The sequence below is a fragment of the Gigantopelta aegis genome, chromosome 10 (genome assembly GCF_016097555.1).
Source record: "Gigantopelta aegis isolate Gae_Host chromosome 10, Gae_host_genome, whole genome shotgun sequence".
In the NCBI taxonomy this organism is placed as follows: Eukaryota; Metazoa; Mollusca; class Gastropoda; order Neomphalida; family Peltospiridae; genus Gigantopelta; species Gigantopelta aegis.
The window spans coordinates 50,026,450-50,040,269 of NC_054708.1; the positions used below are offsets into that span (position 1 = coordinate 50,026,450).

The following is a 13,820-nucleotide window of genomic DNA, read 5'->3' on the forward strand; positions in this document are numbered from 1 at the left end:
ATTTCATGTTTGCACAAACAATTTTTATGTTAAAGAATGATGTGTGAAAACATTACACATTATGAGTTGACATAAATATCGTATTTGAAAAAAACACCATGAAATGGTCTTTTTATATACATCTTTCCTAATTTTTCTACAATATCTTTTGCATTTTGTTAATATCTTTCTATTATCCTATCAAAAACACTAATGCCATGATACTGTGGCTACGTCCCAAGGATATCAACAATGTCCAAAGAATATAAATAACATCCACAGATGACAAAAACAAAAAGTTCCAGTTTCCAGAATTATACATTTATTTAAAAGTTATGAGTAAATGAAAATAAAGTTGATGTTCACAGTTAAGTTTCCAACAGATAGATCTCTTCCTTTGAGCTCTAGTTATATTAAACCAGTGAGGACTATCCAATAAATGTAAACAGCTTGCAGTTGCTTATAAATACCAATATTACTTCCATAAAACAAATTAATTAAATAGAGATGGTAAGTTAATAAAAATTTCTTTAAAACTTTTAAGTTAAAGTTATTCCAGTGTCAATTTAAATGTATGTGATGTAATAAAATTGAAAAGTTGGACAGGTGCAAGGGAGCACCAGCAGCCCGACCGTGGTTGGTAACAGGCAGGTGGGTGGGTAGTGGTGCTATGGAATTTTTAAGGAGCAAAAAATGCCAAAGAGAAAAGGTGCGCAATTTTAATTAAGGAAATATGGTGCAATTTTGAGCGGTCGGTCAAAAAAGAAAGATCAAGAGCTAATATAGGTTTTGATTTTAGTGAGTCGAAGGGAAGGGAACTATATTAACGTGCCCACATCCTTTCGGTTCAGGCATGCCCGCCATGGACTCGGGTTCTGACTTCGCCAGCCTACAATTCCATGGTGGGAGGATAGTGAGTCGAGAGTAGCTCGTCCATTGACGTCAGCCTTTTATACTTTTTCTTAAGTACCACGTGACGTCATAACAGCCAATCAGAAATTATGTCACGCTAGGAAGAGATCTACCTTTACAAAATAAATATAATTTCATTTAATAATTACGTTATGCACACAATTTCTCAATAAGTAAAGTAATTGCTTTTTGGTCCAGCTTCCATTTGCAGTTTGTAAATGCACACTCTAGATCCTGAAAAACTTCAACTTTTATAAATACGTCGGTTTAGCCCATAGCAAAAGCATTACAAACTTGAAATAATTAATACTGGAAATTTCTAAAGTGCATAAACATAAAACTAACATTTCTTAATTGCTTTTTTAGTCTAAAACAATTTCACAGAAAAAGACTTTAGAATATTTATAAAAACAACATTACTGACCAGGCACAGAAATACTGCTATTGTGCATTGCAAATACATTAGGAATTCAAGCTAATAATACAAACAAATTCTAATGTGCATAAACACGAACCTATCACTACACAATCGCTTTTTTGGTCTAATTTCAATATAAAATAGTTTTAATGAAAAAGCCTTTTTATACTGTTGTTTACAAACATTATGTGCCGATATATCAGACCGTAGCAACATGTAAGCCCTATGCCTAAACAGGTTCTCAGCGTACAAGGATATAGTTCCTGAAAGCACTAATATTACAGTAATCAGTTTTACAGTTATTATCTCAATTAATATGATTTGTCATAATGTACAAACAATATTAGGATACGTCGATCATACAAGTTTTGGAGGAAAATAAACTTTACTGAAAGGCAAGGTCGCTCTCGGCAGCCATGTCAAAACTGTCGATCAAACGGAAATTTATCCCAGGTTTATTTATGAGCCCATGCGACGTTTTCAGTGTGTAAGTGCACACACTTTGCAATTATGGAAATATTTACATCAATAATATTAATGTCAAAGTTGTGTCATAGCTTTCATATGCACAGGAATTTGGGAATTAAATAAAGTCGAAGACCGCAAAACCAAAACACGGACGTCAAGCATTAAATTAACACATTTATGAGTTAGGGATCGTAATAATATTATACTAATATCACATAAATAAATTACGGCAACTATTTACAAACATAGTTTCACACACTATAAACATATTATTTTGAAATACAACTAAATGTAGCTCGCATTGTGCATCCAAACGATCACTAATAACAATGGTTACGCAATTTAGTTTTTTTCTATGGTGTGCGACACAACAAACGGCACTACTAAGAATTTCATTAAACAATAACTATAATACATGGCATAGTTCCAGACATTACACAATACAAGTAAATGTGCAAATAATTACTATTAAATGTAAAAATAAATATTCTGTTTTGTCCAATATTAAAATTACTTGAGAAAAGTCCATGTCACAGCACACAGTTAAGAAAATTGTTGGGACAGCCATGACAATATATTTGTTCTGTTGGAACTTTTCCAGAATGTGTTTTGTCTTTATTCCATGAAAAATAACTGTCACATTTACATTTGCTTTATACTCACGTGGCTTGGAGTATAATTGATAACACTTTTACCGGTAATACAGATTATTTTCTACAAACCTTTATGCAATTACAAAAATGCATTTTCCAAAATTACTTTTGATCTCGGAATCTGTCCCAGAACAGGAGAAAAAAGCTTTCCCCCACCTCTGGTGCAAACATACCTAACAAAGCGATCCTTCTAAAAAAAATCACAAAAACAAAACATGAATCAAACTCGAAGTTAATCTTTAACTTCACTCAATGACAGGACATTGTGTCATAATAATTAGCTTCGTATTCAATCAGTTTTAGTTATTTTATCATAATTGCATTCATATTCATTTTTTATAGGTACAATTGTTTAAACTACTTTTTTTTATTTAAATATGATCAGATGTATTGGTAATCATCAAACTAAAACACGATGAAGCAACACTGACCTCAGTAATTAAAAAGTAATAATTTACAAGGGAGATAATTGAATCATGAATTTGTTCACAAAAATATAAATATAATTTCTATATTTTTACTGTAACTAAAATACAGTAAAAATATGACTTTCACTGAATGGTTTCTGTAGATATATTTCATAGCTATGTACATAATAATATTGGACAATTTTGCACTTACAAACATACAAAATGACAATCTAATTAAAATTAGCTCCACTATTACATGTGGATCTAAAGACAGCCAGTTGGAGCTCATGTCCACCAATCAAAACCTTACTTGCAGAATCCTGCCAGTGATTTAAAACTAACAACACTGCGTAGTCCCCAATGTCCAGGTAACATTTTGTCTGTAAATAATAATTTAAATATTGACCAATCACACTTCGCCTTTTATAACGTTATTTGGGAGCATACAAATTCTAAAAATATCGGGCGAGTCTATTTTAGTGGCTGCAGTACAGCGAACCATACCAATACGTACGGGGTGGGTTATCAGTCTTCAATTTTACATCAAAAATTATTTATTTATTTATAAAATTTAAAAAACTAAATCAGTCTTCAGTTTTACATTACAAATTATTTATTTTATAAAATAAAACATATTTTAAGGCATTCGTAATTCACACGAAACATGTCGTATACCCTCAGGATAATTCGGAATGTTTTCAAATTATTTTTAAATCACTGGCAGGATTCTGCAAGTAAGGTTTTGATTGGTGGACATGAGCTCCAACTGGCTGTCTTTAGATCCACATGTAATAGTGGAGCTAATTTTAATTAGATTGACAAAATGAGGTCATGTAATTATTTTGCATTTAAACCTCTGTGTTAATTGTTAAATTTGTAATGAAATGTTTTAACAGTTCTTCCTGAGTGAAAAGTAAGGGGAGGTACACCCACCCACATATAGGCAACAAGAAACTGTAACATCTTCCAATATTGGTGTCTGGGCGAGATGTAGCCTAGTGGTAAAGCGCTCATTTGATGTCCAGGATTGATCCACGTCGGTGGGCCCATTGGGCTATTTCTTGTTCCATCCAGTGCACCAAGATGGAATATCAAAGTCTGTAGTATGTGCTATCCTGTCTGTGGGATGGTACATATAAAAGGTCCTTTGCTGCTAATTGAAAAGAATAGCCCATGAAGATGCGACAGCAGGTTTCCTCTCCCAATAGCTGGTCCTTAATCATATGTCCTAGGCCATATAACTGTACATAAAATGTGTTGAGTGCGTCATTAAATAAAACATTTCCTTCCTTCCAATATAAAATGTCCTCTAAATCTAGGATACTGTCCTCTAATAATTTCATCAGTAAGGGTGCTGGGAGGCCAGTCTGTTGAATATCACACTTGTTTGAACTTCTTTGACTTGCTTAGCTCGTCAGGCCATTCCCTCTTGGTTGCCTTTGCACTACTACCACTGGTATCTTTGGGAACCTGTAAAATAAATTAGAATGGCATTATAAATAACTACTGGTAGATTTGAATGAGTCGGAGTTCCCACCAGATTTAACATTATTTTTGTAGGTATAAAATAATATTTTTCTGATAACCTTATTCAGGTTATGGAACTAGATCCATTCTAAGTCATCGCTACTATATGAATCTGATAAATAAATTAGTTTTGACATATAATATAGTAAAATCTACATATAATAAATATTAAACACAAATGAAAAGGGCTATGAAGCTTAGCAAATGAACATATTCTTCCCAGAATCATTGTAAACTGATGGTGAGTATGTTCTGTAATGTGATTGGTTAATTTATGGGCATCAAATAGACAATAATGCCTGCAGTTACATTAAATATTAATGCACAAAACGTATTAATATTATTATCTAATAAAACAATAATAGGCAAAATTAATTAAGCAATATGATTTGAAATAGAAACCCATGCTATGTAACAATAACCAATTTGTAAATATGATATGCATAATGTTGTAAGTTTGATAAGATCTATGAAATTGATGATAGAGGTAATAAAACCTAATATTGCCAAAAATATGGTCAGTAACTCGTGATTTCTAAGCTTTTTATCTTCAGATCAAAGCCTTGCTACTGTTTATACTTTCATATACATATTTTAACATCTGTGTTCAGTATGTAATACATTGTATTACCGTAATGGTCTTCAGGTCAGCTGCGAATAACACCTGAAATATAAATAGTAAAGATTATCTTTAATCGATTTACTGTTATTTATTTGTAAAGAAGTAACGTTGATTAGGCCTACATGTAAAAAAAAAAAGAAAAGAAAAACACAACAAAAATCACCCTCAAAATCCTGACAGCTAACTCAAACATGAGCACATTGCATTAGGTATCTGCATTCCCAATCAGGTATTTGGCCGAGATGACATTTGGAGCAATTGTTGGCATCATAATGATTGATACTGATCTAATCATTGTGTTTTCAGGAGTTCAGTTTACATTAAATAAACATGTTGGAACATTATTCATCTGGTGTTCACTTTCTTCTCTAAACCATGTGTAATAATTACTATTTATCCTATAACTTACCCATAATATCCATGTCATAAACCCATTTGATATTTACCATTATTAACTCGGTTAATAAAGTTTTGCTGTCAATGGGTCATTTATTTACAGCCAACAAGATTTGTATACCTGAGCGTAACGTTTTGATGAGATTTAGTTGAAGTGTGTGATGTCAAACTACATTTGTGCTAATCGTGATTACCAGTGAGGCGACTTCAGAACTTTGATTTACTAAATATTAAATAAAAATGTTATTTTAGAAGTGTTATAGGATAAATGCAAATTGCTACTCGTGTTTTTTAATATGTAAACTATCAACCTCGATAAATACTGATTAACATAAACTCACTTGATATTTTCCACATTAAAGAATACTCGTGATGAATCCTTCATATATTAGACACCTAATAGCAGTGGTTAAACAATGTGTTGGGATATCTACATGTTCACCATGTTTCTTGTCTTGTATATTTTTGTGTTCTTGCACATACTATAGTTCAGTTGTGTCAAAAGGAAACTGGTGAACTGACAAGTAATTTTATAAAAACATATTTTTAAGTTTTAAATTCATACTAACTTGCATAACATTTTTTTAAAGAATAAATCTATGTTTAAATAATAAGGTTTCTTAACAAACTGCCATCAAAGTTCATAATTCTCCTTTTTTGATACAAGGATGAATGCAACTGATGGAACAGCCATGGTAAAGCAATTCTGGTCATGACATCAAGCGAGGTAGTGTGGGATCTGAGAGTGGGAATGTGTTCTCGCCTTTTTGCAAAATGTTTAGGAACACATTCCCTGCAACATAACAGCCATGGTAAAGCAACTGTTGTCACAACACCAAGCGAGGTAGTGTGTGATCTGTGAATGGGAACGCATTCTCGCCTTTTCGAAATGTTTAGGAACACATTCCCTGCACCATAACAGACTTTCAAATACACAGTTGGTATACTATATTATCAACAATTAAGGTGAAACTGCCTATCTTGGCTGTTCCAGAATTTTGTCTTCAACCCTTTATTCAAATGGAGATAGCTACACAATGTGGTGGTAATTTGCTAACAAACTGTTTTATTTACATAGGCATTTTTTTTTAAAATAATAAGTGAGTTGATATGGATTTAACGATAAATATGTTTTTATGTGAGTTTTAATATTATTCATTATAGAGTTACATGTCAATTCATCAGTTTCCTTTCGACGCAAATGAAAACTCAACAAATACATCTACATATTTTGATTGTACATATATAGAGGATAATAAATAAGGAAGAAATAGTTGTTTAATGAGATTCCATACCATGGTTATTCAGTGTCTAGCACATGGTGTTGGGGTTGTTTTTTTGTATTTTGTATGGTTTTCAGAGGTGTCCAGTTTTCAGGGCTTTGCAATGATGTTTTAGTAGTACTCTGTTGTTTTTGTTTCTGTCTTATTCATATTCAGCCTTATATATGTATTGAATATGTATCCAACAGATAATAATCCAATAAAGAACGTTTGACTTAAGATATTTTAAAGTTTGCTCGTATACTTTTAATGATATTAAGTTTATCACTGAGTGATAGTTTACTATGGAGACATTTAGCTGGACATTCAGTGTTGAAAATCAATATGACAATGAAATGCTACTGACATCTTTTTAACACCGCAAAACCAACATTACATTTGCCTACTGGGGTACTCTTTATTTTGCTAAATAAATGGTTTTAAAACAAAATCAAATTCAGACAATAAGAAGACAGTGAATTAAATTCATTACTGTTTTGTCAATCCTTGAACCAAACTACTATAGACTAAACAGGATATGAAGGATATCAAAGCTGCCACTTGATCATCAATTGCTTACTTGTTATTTGCCAACTGTACCCAGTCACATGCAACGGTGATTACACATTTATGCATGTGCATATTGCACTAGCTATGTTCGCAGTCAAGTAATCTGGCCGAAGATGAAAAAATGACAATAAATGTAACAATTAGTGGCGTCATAATGATTGATAATGGTTTGATTGTCCAGTTTTCAGAAGTACAATCTGCACTAAATAGAATGTTTGACACTGAATTATTCATCTAGTGTTCAGTTTAGAGAGGTTTCCAGTTTAGAGAGGTAAACTTTAGTGTTAAAAGATGCATAAATCAAGGGACCATGGAAAACGTTTGGTTTTGAGAGAATATATTTAACACTCACAGAATGAGCCCAGCCAGCATATTCTCCCCACAGGTCACGGAAGTGTTTTCCTGAAGTTTTAAAAAAGTTTTTAAACATTTCATATAACATGCTGGTGATAAGAAACATGTTTAGTTTGGCAGTGTCACATAATTTATTAATCTTAAGAACAAAGGGTTTTTCTTTGGGTTTTTTTTTAGCTATTAAGGTTAGGGTTGGGACATCATAATTAACAGAAAAATTAATAATGTTAGACCCAAGAATTAACAGAAAAATTAATGTTAGATCCAAGCTCAATGGGAAACAAATTAAATTATGTATGACATGATAGACATACAGCGAAAGTAACAGCTATCCAGAATTGTTTAATCAGTCCTATTGGATTACATTAAATATATTGTATCTGTAACGTTTTGTTTCCACCATAAAGGTTACTTCTGCCAATTTATATGTCTTTTTATATGCACATTCTTACAAGCAGACAGCATATACCTGAGTATTTCAGGCCTTTTGAAAATAGCAACAATGATAGTTTTGTTTTCCCATTGCTAGTGGTACGTTTACTTTTACATAACCTAAATTTGTTCCTGCACTTTTTTCATATACATGTAATTAGGGTACTTTTCATATATTTTTGAGTGAAACTACCCCATTTGTAACCCCCTCCCCACCACATACACACAGTGGAGTATTTACTGAAAATAGCGCCTATGGCAAGTACTGAAATTGCACACCTGTCCAACCATATGACACCCATCTTTTAGATAACTTTACTTTAATAGAAACTTTACTTTAATAGAAACTGCTCAGTGGAGCCCAGGGCATGTACCATACCTGCCATACCCTAGGTACGCCACTGCACACACACCTAGGTATGATCCTGTAAATAAGGAGTCATCTAAGCTCGAAATGTGTGCAGAATATTTGACATTCCAGTTGCTGCTGCTGATGATAAGACAAAGGACACATTACTAAATACAGTAATTATTACTAATACATGTACCTATCTTCTTATACAGCCTGTCTGTGAGAGATTTGTTCCCTTGAAGATCTAACATATAGTGTTCAGCTGCAATCTTCCACACATGGGTGTCCACAGGGATAGCACCTGGCTTATCTAGTGACATAAGGCATACGCAGTCTGCAATCTGAAATAATTAAAGGAGGTTAAATAGCTATTGGACAATATTTCAACACATATACATGTTTATATATATATATATATATACATATATACATACATACATACATACATACATACATACATACATACATACATACATACATACATATATATATATATATATATGTGCTAAAAGAGTGGAATGTAGTTCAGTCCTGGGCGGGACGTACCCCAGTGGTACAGTGCTCGCTCGAAATGCGGTTGGTGTAGGATCGGCTATTTCTCGTTCCAGCCAGTGACTGGTATATCAAAGGCCATGGTTTGTACTACCCTCTCTGTGGGATAGTGCATATAAAGGATCCCTTGCTGCTAATCAAAAAAAAAGAGTAGCCCATGAAGTGGCGACAGCGGGTTTCCTCTCTCAATATCTGTGTGGTCCTTAACCATATGTCTGACGCCATATAACCGTAAATAAAATGTATTTCTTTCTTTCTAAAATCAGTCCATACAGCGCTCGCCTGAAATGCTTGCACTGATGGACTGAACCACTCGGTGTCCCATTCTCTGACTGGGTTTTCCTCCGTCCAAACCAGTGCACCACAACTGGTATATCAAAGGCCATGGAATGTAGTGTCCAGTCTTGGGGAAGTGTATATAAAAGATCCCTTACTGCTAAAGGAAAAATGTAGCAGGTTTCCTCTTAAAATGTTTGACATTCAATAGCTAATAATTAATAAATCAATGTGCAATAGTGGTGTTATTGAACCAAAAAACAACAACAAACAAACAAAAAAGGTTCCTAAAACTAGTAATTTTCAAGTAACACTGTAATAGTAAAAATCTGATACATGTCTACACTACTGCAAACATTTATTTCATGACATGTATGATGATGGCTGAATGAATTAATGTTTAACTACACCACATCACAAAAAAAACCCACATTGGCTACTGGGTGTCAAACAAAGGTAAGTATACTAATATGATTATTTACATTGAAAAAAAATAATCTATCTATATCTATCTATCTATCTATATATACTATATATATATATATATATATATATATATATATATATATATATATATATATATATATATATATATATATATATAGACACACACACAGGTACATATATACAGTAAATGTTAAAAAATTCTAAATTTAAACCTTTGGTCCAACCCCAAGAAGTTTCATGAGTTGTTGTTTAGCATATTGATAATCACACTGACGCAGAGAATTGACCCAATCTTTGCCATGATTCTCCAAGATAAATTTTGCAGATTTGTGAATATACTTGGCTCTGTACCCAAAACTAAGCATTCGTAAATTGCTCTCAACATTATCTCCAACAAAAGCTGATATTTTAGGGAATGAATAATAGTCTTCACCATCCACAGTAGCTATTTTCTCTCCATAGTGACTACACAGTTTATCAACCAGCTGAATGATACGAGGGATAGAGTTGTTAGATGAACAGATAAAAGAGAATAAGGTTTCCACAGGATCTTGGCGAATCATCCGGATCCCAGAATATTTAGAGGACACCTCTTTGAAATGTGGGTCGACATCAGACCAGTGGTCATAAAGTTTAGTCAGACAGATATTAAGCTGAAAATAGTCTCGAAGAATAGACTGTTCCTCATCCACCTTCTCTGTACCATCACTAATATCACCAGCAGTGTCTGTGTGTTGTGATTTCCGAAATTTATTTTTGTTAATTACTTTCTTGTCATCTATCTCATATTTGTGATCTGGTATCTCTACTTTTATTTTAAATTTACGATCTGCTTGTTTACACTCCGTCAAGGTCATGGACGTTTCTTGCATTGTATTTTGCAATTTAATAGAAGGAAAGCCATCTTCATCTTTTTCAATTTTAACATTAGATATGTCTGCCTGTTCCAGAGTTTCACTGTATTCTGGAAACACTTGATAGTACAGGTGTGTCTGTGACTGCCTCAGTTTCCACACTCTGTTGCCAATGACACCAGTCCAAACATCACTGTCAGTTTCTCTCCATCTAAAAATATAATATTTTACTTGCTAAATTTTAAGTACCTGTCAATAAATGTTAATTACCTCATATATATTGATTATTTGATCATTTTAATTTTAATTTTATTTCTAATATAATAATAATTACTATTATAGCTGCTATTATTATTATTATCATTGTTGTTGTTGTTATTAATGTCTCCATGGAACATTTAGTTTTTAAAAATTTTGATTAGTGACATTTCAAGTCAAATGAAAATTTATTAGCTATTAACAACTACTGTTGTTTGTTTTAAAATTGTGTAGCGATCTTTAAAACTTGCATAGTGAATCACTATGCAATACTGAACAAAATGTTCCCTGGTTCCGTAAACAAAGTATGTTAAAAAAGGATTATAATTACAAAGAATTTGACTGAGACAGTGTCCCATAGTGAGATAGTGTATGCTTTGTGGATAGTGTCTGCAAACAGACACATTTTGACCCTTTCCCCTGTAAGAATAAAGTATTATTTAAAATAAAAGTGTGTGTACTTACCTTTGCACCCTACCCTACCCTCTCACTTTTCAGATATTTTGCTTTATATTTGCTTTATAATAGTGTAAAAGTGTGTAAATATAAAAGTGTGCCCCCCCCCCCCCCCCCCCCCCCCTGTTTGGAACCTTCCTATGCCACTGCCTCTTCCCTATATACGAGTCTGAAAATTGTGATGCAATGCAAGTCTGGTTTTGCTTAATCTAATTTGTGCAATATATTTAAAACATTATCTATATAAATAATTTGTTTTGCATATAACCCATATATGAGTTACACCAATTTGAGTACTTAATTTGACCAATATTACTCAGGGTTTTTTTTAATATTCTTTATTTGTTTTATTGGTAACAACTCCCACCCATATGTTTTGTAACACATTTCAATATCTATTACTCCCTCCACTAAACAATACAGTGATTCATGAGTGCACGTCATCACAGCTGTATATATTCCATTGAGTTCTGTCCTGTGCAAGGTTGTTTTTTTCTAAGCTAGATTGGGGAGTGGCAGTTTTCCTGCTTGCAAAGCACGAGGGATGAAACACCCTGTTACAGATTTTCTAGGGGAGTGGCAGTCAAGCACCTGATAGTGAATCATGGAAGCTATCAGGACTTTGCCTAAACACCGTTTGACTGGCTTTTGAAGAGATATGATTTTGATCAAGGAATACAGTTTTGCAGTTCAGATTACATTAATACTGAACCCCCGTGGTACCTATAAATACTATAATATATATATATATATATATATATATATATATATATATATATATATATATATATATATATATATATATATATAACCAAAACATTGTTGAAATGGGGTGCTGTCAGGTTTCTTCTAGCTCGAGTCACCTCTAGCCCTCCCCTTTGATTACTTGGTTTAAACAATATTTATTTGACAAAAACATATTGGGATTGGTCAACGGGCTAAGACCTCTCCCTACATTTTACATACAGATACATGCAGACTTGAACAATGAGGAAGAAAAAGAGAAGGGGTAAAGAAAAGGGTGTGGGTATAGCGAGTTGAAAACTGCAGAACGTTGACATTGGATTTGGGAATTGCTAGCATAAAATTAGTGTGTTAACTTTAGCAAAAACAATTTAGTAGCAGTTATGTGTTTTAAAGTAGTTTTAATCACTTCTTCATCTTCTTGTTCACTAAATTCTGGATTTCCCAATAAGATCATTTTATAATTTAGATGTAAATAGTTTAACATGAAATTGTTTCTTTATTCATTGTACAGGGGACAGTAGAGAATGAAATGATCTGTATCTTCTATAGGATGACCACAAGAACAAGACGGATCATCTGAGATATATCAAAGAATTGATGACTATTAAGATCAATGATGTCTAGATGAAGTTTACAGTGGAGTATCTGCTCAAGTCTAGAACCCTTTAGTTTGATTAGTCCCAAGTCCTGACATTAAACTTACATGTTGTTAACCAGTACCCATGCTACACAAAGAAACCCAATGCCCCTTGCAAAACGAACCTGCCCTGTAGTTTCTTGTGGTGATATATACAGTGAAACACCTCTAAACCAGACACCCATGGGACCAAGACAAATGTCCACTATTAAGAGGGATCCGGTTTAGAGAGGTTAAGTTCTGTCATAGTTTTTATAAAGGAACTCTGTAAAGCATCTGGTTTTGAGGGAATTCCAGTTTACAGATGGTCCGGTCTTGAGAGGTTTCACTGTAGCAAATTGTGTGCCCACGTGACACGCCTTGCACGCTTACTTGCAGGGGCCATATTATACTGTCACATGGCTAACTTAACGGCTTGTTGCACCAGTGTTACCATTAAGGTCAATTCATACTTTAATTGCAAACCTTGTGTGCAACGGAAAATTATTTTTTATTAGGTCGACGCACTGTAAATAAAAAAGTGTTAAATGAACGCACACCAAAATTTAATATGATCTGTGTTAAAACCACAGACTTTACTCAAAAATGATGATTAGGTTTGAACAAAACAAGAAATGGGCCAGTCAAGTACTCGCCGACTCTTGCGGTGAAGTATAAATCTAGCTTTATCATAAAGTTTATGAAACAATTAGTGAATACAGTTTTGCATGAAAAGTGGTATCATTTCCGAGTGAAACCCAAACAAATATAAATAACAGAATCTGTCTTGACCACGAAGGAAAAATTCAATGTACTTTCGTTTCGACAGTCTATGAGAAAACTATTTGCTACATGTTGCCATCGTTGATGAAAGATAAAAGAAGTACCGGGTATATTAGTTCATAAAAATAAACTCGAATGTAAATGCACATTACTGAGCAGACAGAAGGCCACAAGGGAGATTAGTGTACTACTATTTGTGTAACCTTCTTTAAATTAAGATTAAGATTATTATTATTATTATTATTATTATTATTATTTACATTCGAGTTTATTTTTATGAACTACGGGTATATATGTATTTTCTATTTCTGGTTTTAACGTGACAGTAATGGTGTCAGGTTCTAAAGATTAACTTGTATGTGTGTACCTAAACGATTGTCCACAAGCAAGCGTTCTTTTGAGTATAAGCTCATTTTCCGGGCATAAAATACATTTCCACAGGGGCGTGGCCATATCTGTAAACAATATGTAGTTAC

At 33.2% G+C, this 13,820-nt stretch overlaps 1 protein-coding gene across 1 annotated transcript; it reads right to left on the bottom strand.

Annotated features, from left to right (window-relative positions):
- Positions 1-4,016: 4,016 nt before the first annotated feature.
- Positions 4,017-13,797, bottom strand: LOC121383670 (N-glycosylase/DNA lyase-like). The gene is made up of 6 exons (XM_041513764.1): positions 13,712-13,797; positions 9,843-10,695; positions 8,552-8,696; positions 7,570-7,619; positions 4,999-5,031; positions 4,017-4,310 (listed from the first exon to the last, which is right to left on the bottom strand). Exons 1-6 carry the CDS (start codon positions 13,795-13,797, stop codon positions 4,218-4,220), a joined length of 1,260 nt encoding a protein of 419 aa, XP_041369698.1. The 3' UTR covers positions 4,017-4,217.
- Between the last annotated feature and the right edge of the window lie 23 nt (positions 13,798-13,820).

Coding starts and splice junctions, on each gene's coding strand:
- LOC121383670 (XM_041513764.1), bottom strand. CDS start 13,797: ATGGCCACGCCCCTGTGGAAATGTATTTTATGCCCGGAAAATGAGCTT. Junction 8,697..9,842: donor TTCTTGGGGTTGGACCAAAG/GTTTAAATTTAG, acceptor TAATTATTTCAG/ATTGCAGACTGCGTATGCCT. Junction 5,032..7,569: donor ATGCTGGCTGGGCTCATTCT/GTGAGTGTTAAA, acceptor TTTATATTTCAG/GTGTTATTCGCAGCTGACCT.